The sequence below is a fragment of the Peromyscus californicus genome, unplaced genomic scaffold (assembly GCF_007827085.1).
Source record: "Peromyscus californicus insignis strain IS unplaced genomic scaffold, ASM782708v3 Scaffold_3__1_contigs__length_106647218, whole genome shotgun sequence".
Classification (NCBI taxonomy): domain Eukaryota; kingdom Metazoa; phylum Chordata; class Mammalia; order Rodentia; family Cricetidae; genus Peromyscus; species Peromyscus californicus.
Genome location: NW_026294551.1, coordinates 55,529,888 through 55,538,958, shown reverse-complemented (window position 1 = coordinate 55,538,958; position 9,071 = coordinate 55,529,888). Strand labels below are relative to the sequence as shown.

Here is a 9,071-nt window from a genome sequence, read left to right as displayed (position 1 = left end):
CTGTGTGCGTGTGTGTGTGTCCTGTGCACAGCCATCCAGACAAATTTCACTGACTCATCACAATAACTGATGCGGGAGTTGATAAGGAGGCATTCATAATTCATTGAGTCCTTGGGAGGCCAAAGAAGCAAAGGTCCCAGGAGGCCAAGGGCACGCTAAATACTCAAGGCCCCTTGAACAGATAAATCAGCTGAGAGGCAGAGAGTGCTAAAGGCTAGTTTCCATCTGAAGCCAGGCTCCTGGGAAAGAAGAGCCTGGGCTCCCAGCTGCTCCAGAGGGAGCTCCTGCTGGGGACAGTTGGGACATTGGGGTCAACAGGTGAGGGTGTGACAGAGCCCAGGAGGTGGGAGACAGATCTATCTGTGACTATCTCCGAATCTGGGCACAATTGTGGCCCCTGGCTACTTTCCCGGCTTGTCTTGACTGCCTTGATGTGGGCTCTACAGAACTAGTCCAGGTGGTTGATGGGGCTGGGACCTACGTGAGAGCACACTACAGTAGCCCAGGAGGTGCAGATACAGAGACCTAAGCCACTGGAAAGTGAGGCCTGGAAGCACTCTGGGTGTTAAGGCTGGAGCTGGGAAGAAACAGGTTCCATCAGGAGGCTGATGGAACGCCACTGAGGAGGACACGGGCTGGTCTCTCTTTTCACGCAGGTATTTTTCAAAGCGGGGCTCCTGGGTCTTCTGGAAGAGATGAGAGATGAGAAGCTGGTGACCCTGATGACGCGCACGCAGGCCGTGTGCAGGGGCTACCTGATGAGGGTGGAGTTCAAGAAGATGATGGAGAGAAGGTAAGGCGTAGTCTCACCTCCCATACCCCACCCCTCCTACCCACCAGCCAGTCATCACTTCCTGCTCTGGGTCTTTGAATATTTATGTACTCTTTCTGAACACTCATTTGCTCATTCTGAACATTCACGTACTCCTTCATTCAATCATGCAATCAGTCATTTCTCCAGCATTGATTGAGCAGCTGCCCTGTGCCCTGGGGATATGGAAACAAACCCAGCAGTTCACAGAGGCACGGGAGAGCAGACACATGCATGGAAAGCTCCAATACTCGGACAAGGGTATCATTAGAGTTATAGGCAGGCAAAGAAGGACCTGGTACAAATAAGCCTGGTTGAGATATTGGAGTTGACATGAAGGGTTCAGCCTTCTTTCCTCCCAATCTTTTCATGCTGTGTCCTGTGCTCCTCATTCACAGGCCTACTCTGGTTCCAGGTCTGAAAAGCTTAGGCGTACCCCCTTCTACCCAACTGAGAAGGATGGGGGATGGGGATTTAAGTGAAAAATGAGCTAGAAAACACTGTGGGTAATTAATCTGAGTTCTGTGGGTTCACAGGGAGTCCATCTTCTGCATCCAGTACAACGTCCGCTCCTTCATGAACGTCAAGCACTGGCCCTGGATGAACCTCTTCTTCAAGATCAAGCCCCTGCTGAAGAGCGCGGAGGCTGAGAAGGAGATGGCCACCATGAAGGAGGACTTCGAACGGGCCAAGGAAGAACTGGCTAGATCTGAGGCTCGCCGGAAGGAGCTGGAGGAGAAAATGGTCTCCCTGCTGCAGGAAAAAAATGACCTCCAATTGCAAGTCCAGTCTGTAAGTTTCTTGTACCTGAGCGTGCAAAACAGACTCCCAGGACAGTAAAGGAACAGAAAGGGAGGACCCCATGAGCTGTCTATTTAAGAGGCAGTGGTGCCACCCAGTGGTCATACAGAGTATTGCAGCACTACCCTGTCAGAAGCAGGGCTGGCCCTGGCTTCCCCAGAAAACATGTTGGCAAAGACAACTTCTCCAGTCTCTTCTCTGCTTTCCACAGCATATTTTGACATATTTTGCCGTGAGCATGAAGGATAAGAGTGTGGAATTATAATAAAAATTTGTCAGAAGCAGGGTATGATATATCTCATGCCTACTCAGAAATCTAAGGCAGGAGGATTGCCATGAGTTCAAGGCTAACCTGGGCTACATAGTGAGATCTAAGATGCCTAGGCAACAATGTCAGATCCTGTCTTAACAAAATACAAAAAAAGGTCTGTCAAAAGTGCACATCTTAGGCTGGAGGTGGTGGCACATGCCTTTAATCCCAGTACTCAGGAGGCAGAAGCAAGCAAATCTCTAAGTTCCAGGCCAGCCTGGTCTACAGAGTGAGTTCCAGGAGAGCCAGGGCTACACAGAGAAACCCTGTCTTGGGAAAAAAGTGCACATCTTGGGGCTGGAAAGGTGGCTCAGTGGATACAAACATTTATTGTTCTTACAGAAGACCAGGGTTCTGTTCCCCATACACTCATGGTGGATCACAACCACCTATAGCTCCAGTTCTAGGGCATCCAGCTACTTCTGACCTCCTTGTACACTAGGCACACATGTGGTGCACATACATACATGCATGCAGGTAAAACTTTCACTCATACACATAGAATATTTTTTAAAAGTTTAAATGCACACTTTTTAAAAAAAGTACAAGAAAAAATAAATCATTAAAATTAAATAACCCAATTGGAAACAGAAAGTAATTTTCTACATATGATTTTCAATAATATGATTATGCTCTGAAAAGTGCTTTAGAGAATTCATTTTTATCAAAGAAACGCGGGGGAAACAGAGCCACATTTGCAGCTCACAATATTCTGATATCATACTTGTCTCCTTTCCATGAAATTTATACTTTTTCTCTTAATAAAGCCTCAGAGACTTTGTGTCTCACCTCACGTGTACAGAGTTACATGCTCTCATTTACACTTACCCCATGGATAGAACTCTTCAGGGAGCATCACCTCCCAGGCTCAGAGGACAGGAGGTCTGAGAACCTTTGGGTTGACCTCTCAGAAGCCCCCACTTGCTAGCAGTGTGACCTCCATCCAGTTCATTCTCTTTCTGTCTTCATTTTCCCATCAGAAAATGAACATCATAACAGCACTCACGGTAGATGGTTGTCAAGGAGTCCGAGGGTTTGACGCCATGTCAAGTGCCCAGCATGTGCTTAGGTGTAGAGAGGTTCAGAAAGCATCAGCATGGACTTTTCCTGGTCTCTTTCCATCCATTTCCCTGCACTGTGTGTCTAGTGCTTAAATACTCTACAAGAGGAAGGTGGCAGCTGATTTAGCTTGAGAACATAATTAGCCAGTCTCATCTACATCCACAGTACTTGCTACAGTCTTCCGACACGTGGACTTACTCAGTCACCTATTCACGTGTGTTTCTAATTTCCTATTCTGTGGCTGGAGGAAGCACAGCTAAGAACACGTGGACAGGCCCCTTCTATTGAAAGTTAACATGTGGTAGAGTTTTGAGAACATGAATCCGCTTTGTGTAGCATGGAATACATGGGTCACATGGTTTTTGACTGGTGGAAGAAAGAAATGCTCAGATACCACATTCATCAACAGTTAGAGGCTTTGTCGTTTACGATGAGCCTGCGACTCCACGAGAGCCTTTGTGTTGGCCGTCAAACGATAGCCTCAGTGGGTAAGAGCACGTAAGTGACATACGTGTAAATGCCTGTGTGCCCGTGCACCCGAACCACTCTTCGGCTCGGCTGCGGTGCGGGCTTTTAGAGGGTCAGACCCTTTCTTCCCAGGGTTTACAAAGCGACTGAGCAGAACTTCCGGTGACCCGGCTCTTGCAGGAAACAGAAAATCTGATGGATGCCGAGGAACGGTGCGAGGGCCTCATCAAAAGCAAGATCCAACTGGAGGCGAAAGTCAAGGAGCTGAATGAGAGGCTGGAGGAGGAGGAGGAGATGAATTCGGAACTGGTTGCCAAGAAGAGGAATCTGGAAGACAAATGCTCTTCTCTCAAAAGAGACATCGACGACCTGGAGTTGACCCTGACCAAGGTTGAGAAGGAAAAGCACGCCACCGAGAACAAAGTGAGTGCACTGAAGGCTCCTCACAGGCTCTCAGCCAATCCACTCTCATCGTCTAGATGTGAGAGGCAGGAACTGGGGCCAGCCTGGTCTACATAACAAGCAGCTGGCCGCTTTGGTCCCTCCTCCTTGACCTCCACTCCACAGGCTCTCCTCAACTCTTCCTGGGAGTGTTGCTAACTTGTATATTCCTTGACAATAAGGATGGTGTCATGCTCGTCTTAGTCTCTCGTGTACCAAGTGCAGGGAAAGCCAACAAAAATGCCGACAGAGTCAGGTGGATGATGAAGGAGGCAGAAAACTGGATATCAGTGAGGGTTGGACGAAAGTGGGATACAGGGACCCTCATGTGTTATTGGAAGGATGTAGAGGAAGCTAGTTGGCATTACCTAGTCCAATTAAGAATCTAGTGGCTGAAGAGACAGCTCAGTGGTAGTAAGAAGTAAGGGCCATGAGCAGTGTGATAACATTTGCACATAGGAAAAGTACATGCACACAGCCCAAAAGTATATGCTTGACAAGGGTCCTTAAAAGCTTGGCATGACTCATCTAATAAGGGCTACCCATGAGGAGAGACAAAGGCGGAAGTCTGCTGGGTGTGAGAGGACAATGACAGCTGACACTCAAGAGTCAGTGGTGGATTAACAATAGTAATGGAAATAGACAATAGGGAGGGTGGAGACTGCGGCAAATGCTGTCCTCAGGCTGCCCATCTCACGGGTGGCAGCCATGACTCAGCCCTAGCACATGATTGTCAGGTGGGAATGTGAAGTCAGTGCTGCTGGAGGTTTGGCTTTCCGTGAGAAGCCAAAAATCCAGATTTTATGTAGACTCTTATTTTCCAATGTTGATAATGTTTCCAAAAAAAAAAAAAGATAAATGAAATATATGTGTGGTTGGATTCAGGTCACAGGTGGGAGTTAGCAACCTCTCATCTGGAAGATGAGTCCAAGGGAGTTTCTTCTGTTTGGTGCCTGAAGCTCTGTGCAAGGTGCCCAGGCCCCATGCTGCCAGCACATCTGGATTTTCTTGCCTCACACCTCAGGCCTCTTCCTCCCCTTCCTGCTTCATCCTGAACCCCCGTCAGCCCGCCTGATAAATGCTTGGAGGTGTGCGATGAGTAAACACAGATTGATGTGTTGCCCTTCACACCTAGTGGATTTGCATTTTAATGGTGTCCTTCCTAGTGAAATATAGTGCACTCTGAGAGGAACAGTTCCACTGGAAGAATCTAAGGCGCCATGGATAGGCCAGGGAGGAAGACGAGGAGAAGTGGGGAGCCTGGGCTGTAGCTCACTTGGTGGAGTGGTTACCCAGCACTGACGAAGCCCTGCGTGTGATCCCAGAACCACGTAAAACTAAACATGGTGGCTCGTGCCTGCATCTCGAGATTCAGAAGGTAGAAGCGGGAAGGTTGGAAGTTTGAGATCACCCTGACTGACATCAAGTTTTGATGTCGTCACTTTAGGTCACTTGAGACCTTATCTCATAAAAACCTGCAAGGCTGACGGTACAGTAGTGGTACATGCCTTGTCCCGGCTACCCGGCTACTTTGGAGGCTGAAGCAAGAAAGATATCTTAAGCCTGGGAGTTTGGAACCAGCCTGGGAACTGTACAATTCCCCAAAATAAGATGAAATAAAATTGAAATAATAAAAAAAGACGTTAAAAAAAGAACTGAGAAGCCACCTGTCCCTGAATGATATGGAGCTACAGAGACAGGAGGCCACCACAGCGCTTGTTGTTGGGAGCCGCTGGATTAATTGTTTCAATCTTAAATTAGTTGTTGATTTGCTCCTAGGTGAAGAATCTCTCTGAAGAAATGACAGCGCTTGAGGAAAACATTTCCAAACTGACGAAAGAAAAGAAATCTCTCCAGGAAGCCCATCAGCAGACGCTGGACGACCTGCAGGTTGAAGAAGATAAAGTCAACAGTCTCATCAAGATCAATGTCAAGCTGGAACAGCAGACAGATGACGTGAGAGCACGTGACCTCTGTGCTTTGCTAAGAAGGGAGGGGCCGAGGAGGAAGCGGTCTAGAGAGCTCAGATGCCGAAGTCAGAGCCTGAGTCCAGGTTCCAGCTGTGCCCTGACCCTAGATACAAACATCTGAGGTGACAGGCGGGTCACGTGACCTTGTGAGGCCTCAGTTCCCACTCATGAATTAGGGAGCAATACACATAGCTAGACTTCAGAGGACATCTAAGGAACGTGTTCAACATAATATTTTCAGAAAAAACATAAACCGCTGCAGTCATTAGCATCCACTTGTAGACAGTTCAGGTTCAGAAATTTCTAATTCTCCTCTACAGTGCTTAAAGCCTCGTTCTCAGGCAGGGGTGTAGCTCAGGGGTACAGCATACATGAGGTCCTGACTTCCACCTGCAACACCTCAAAAACAACCATCACCACTCCCCCAAAAAAACTTCAATTTATGGCCAGGAAAATGAACCTTTTTTCTACTTCATGATGAACTACTGTTCGTTATGTAAGACCCAGGTTTCAAGTTAGCCATGTTTAATCCCTATGGTGGCTAGACCTTTCGTAGGTCTCTAACAAGGCTAACACACAAGTAGGTGTGTTCCTTATTACACCCTTCTTTTCCTGAGCCCTGTCCTTCACACACACTTGAGTTCCTTTCCTGACTGCCCCCAGGGCTGGGTGGTGTAGGTGGGGTGAGGCGTGACAGGCCTCCACAGCATCTGTCACAGAGTGTCCACTTCTTCCTTTGGGAGATACGGCCGGGAACAAGCCAAGTGGGAATGGTCTGAAAAGAGGTACCCGGAGGCCCCCACGATACCCACCCCCTAAGATAGAGAACAGAGAAGTGGAGGATGGAAGGCTGGCTCCCTTCCTCCCAGGGCTGGAGGCCACAGGGCATGGGGTGTGACGGTGCTGGCTGATGTGGGTAAGCCCGCTTCCTCGGCCTTGTCCCAGCCAGCCTCTCCACCTGTGTCTTCCCAGCTCGAGGGCAGTTTAGAGCAGGAGAGGAAACTGCGGGCCGACCTGGAGAGGGTGAAGAGGAAGCTGGAAGGAGACCTGAAAATGTCCCAGGAGTCCATCATGGATCTGGAGAACGACAAGCAGCAAGTCGAAGAGAAACTGAAGAAGTAGGTGATGATTCATGCTCTCTCCCCTCCGCTTGAGACCGAAAGCCGAGTGTGCCCCCCTTAAACAGCCCTTGTCTCACGCTGTCTTGTTTCTTGGCTCTGTCTGCTTGCAGGAAGGAGTTTGAAATGAGTCAGTTACAAACCCGCATCGACGATGAGCAGGTCCTCAGTCTGCAGCTGCAGAAGAAGATTAAAGAACTGCAGGTGAAGGCATCGGGTCCCTCCTGGCCGCAGAGGTTCCCTGCAAATGCCCCGTTGGCTCACCCGCGCTCGTCCCTTCTTGTTGAGCAGAGTTGTTCTTCCTTTTTATCAATTCTTTCCACTCCCCGCCTCAGCAGCATGCCACCACAGTGGCCCTTTTTCTGTAGTTTCTGAAATAAATATTTCAAATTTTCTAAATGGCATTGAAGTATATATTCCCTTGAAAAGAGTCAGAATGTGATCGAGAGGGCCAGTTATTGCTGGCAAAAGTGCACTGACCACTGTCCTTAAGCCCAGGGCCCTCCCAGTCTTCTGAGAAGGAGCTGCCAGTTTCAGGTGTTTATGGATCATTCAGGATCCCTTTGTTATGTGTTTATGGACATACTGAAGTCCCAGAGAAAAGATATGGTATATATGCAAAAAAATTATCCACATTTCTTCATACTTTCACCATAAATCTTTTCATCCTAAGCACAGAATGCAACGTATTCCTGTTAAATATCGGCATGTTCTGCAGGGCTTTCCGTGGCGGACTTGCTACAGCATTGAATTGCTGCTTAGCATCAGGACAAGCCCTCCTCACAACTGATTGATCACTCCCCTGCTGAGGGACACTTAGGCTGTTTCCAAACAACCGCCAATGGCCTTTTGTCCCCTGCTAAATCAGAACATAGTCTCAACTTTGTGCTGCCTATGCCCATTCCTTCAGCACCTAGCGGCTCCTGGATTGTTCTCTACCCTGACAGCCTTTAATTATGCCGACCCTTTCAGGCCCGGACCGAAGAGCTGGAGGAAGAAATTGAAGCAGAGCACACAGTCAGAGCCAAAATTGAGAAGCAGCGTTCAGACCTAGCCAGGGAACTGGAGGAGATCAGCGAGAGGCTGGAAGAAGCCAGTGGGGCCACTTCAGCCCAGATCGAGATGAACAAGAAGAGAGAGGCTGAGTTCCAGAAACTTCGCAGGGACCTGGAGGAGGCCACCCTGCAGCATGAAGCCACAGCAGCCACCCTGAGGAAGAAGCACGCGGACACTGTGGCTGAGCTTGGGGAGCAGATTGACAACCTGCAGCGTGTCAAGCAGAAGCTGGAGAAGGAGAAAAGTGAGCTGAAGATGGAGATCGACGACATGGCCAGCAACATTGAAACAGTCTCCAAGTCAAAGGTATGACTAACCCTTCTGGTCTCGGCAGTCACATCTTCCCACCCTGTGAGCAAGTGGAATTCGATGCACCAGACTCACTGCATGTTCTAAACTGTTAGCTTTTTCCCTACTGACTTTTCCAACTCCTCAACTTCATTCAAGTCACAAGTCCTAATACCTGAGGCTGTGACAGCAAACTACCTTAGACAGGGTAATTTTATAAACAACAGAAGTGTTGCTTACGGTTTGGGAGCTGGGAAGTCTGAGATCAAGTGGCCAGCAGACTCAGTGTCTGGCCAGGGCTCACTTTCTGCTTCAAAGATGGTGCCTTCTCTCCACATCCTCCCATGTTAGAAGGAGCAAGGGAGCTAGCTCTCACCTCTTCGTTTGTTTATTAGAGACAGGGTGTAACCGTGCAGCCCTGGGAAGCCTGGAACACTATGTAGACCAGGCTAGCTTCAAACTCAGAGATCTGCCTGGCTATATCTTCAAATGCTGGGCTTAAAGGTGTGTGTGAACACTCCCATCTTCTCACCTCTTTTATAAAGATTCTCACCCCCTACGAAGGTGGGGACCTAATTACCACTCACCCCCAGAGGCTAAGCTTACCTCTGGATTTATGGAGATTTGGTTTCAACTTAAGAATCTGGGGAAAACACACACACAAAAAAAATGCAGAGCAAAGTTGTTCCAACTTGGTTGAGTGGTCTGACACCAGTCAAGGTCATAGTATCCTTCCTGACTCTTCC

At 48.5% G+C, this 9,071-nt stretch overlaps 1 protein-coding gene and 1 long non-coding RNA gene across 4 annotated transcripts in view; one reads left to right on the top strand and one right to left on the bottom strand.

Annotated features, from left to right (window-relative positions):
• Positions 1-9,071, top strand: part of Myh13 (myosin heavy chain 13) — a 48,536-nt gene that overhangs the window by 20,812 nt on the left and 18,653 nt on the right. For both annotated transcript variants that reach the window (XM_052758065.1, XM_052758064.1), the window contains exons 19-25: positions 657-793; positions 1,348-1,603; positions 3,633-3,875; positions 5,673-5,849; positions 6,836-6,981; positions 7,095-7,185; positions 7,954-8,343. In XM_052758065.1, coding sequence (XP_052614025.1) covers positions 657-793; positions 1,348-1,603; positions 3,633-3,875; positions 5,673-5,849; positions 6,836-6,981; positions 7,095-7,185; positions 7,954-8,343 — 1,440 coding nt within the window. The remainder of the gene's footprint in view (positions 1-656; positions 794-1,347; positions 1,604-3,632; positions 3,876-5,672; positions 5,850-6,835; positions 6,982-7,094; positions 7,186-7,953; positions 8,344-9,071) is intronic.
• LOC128122462 (uncharacterized) overlaps positions 7,242-9,071 on the bottom strand; it is a 72,069-nt gene continuing 70,239 nt past the window's right edge. For both annotated transcript variants that reach the window (XR_008222440.1, XR_008222439.1), the window contains one exon: positions 7,242-7,352. This is a non-coding gene — a long non-coding RNA (uncharacterized LOC128122462). The remainder of the gene's footprint in view (positions 7,353-9,071) is intronic.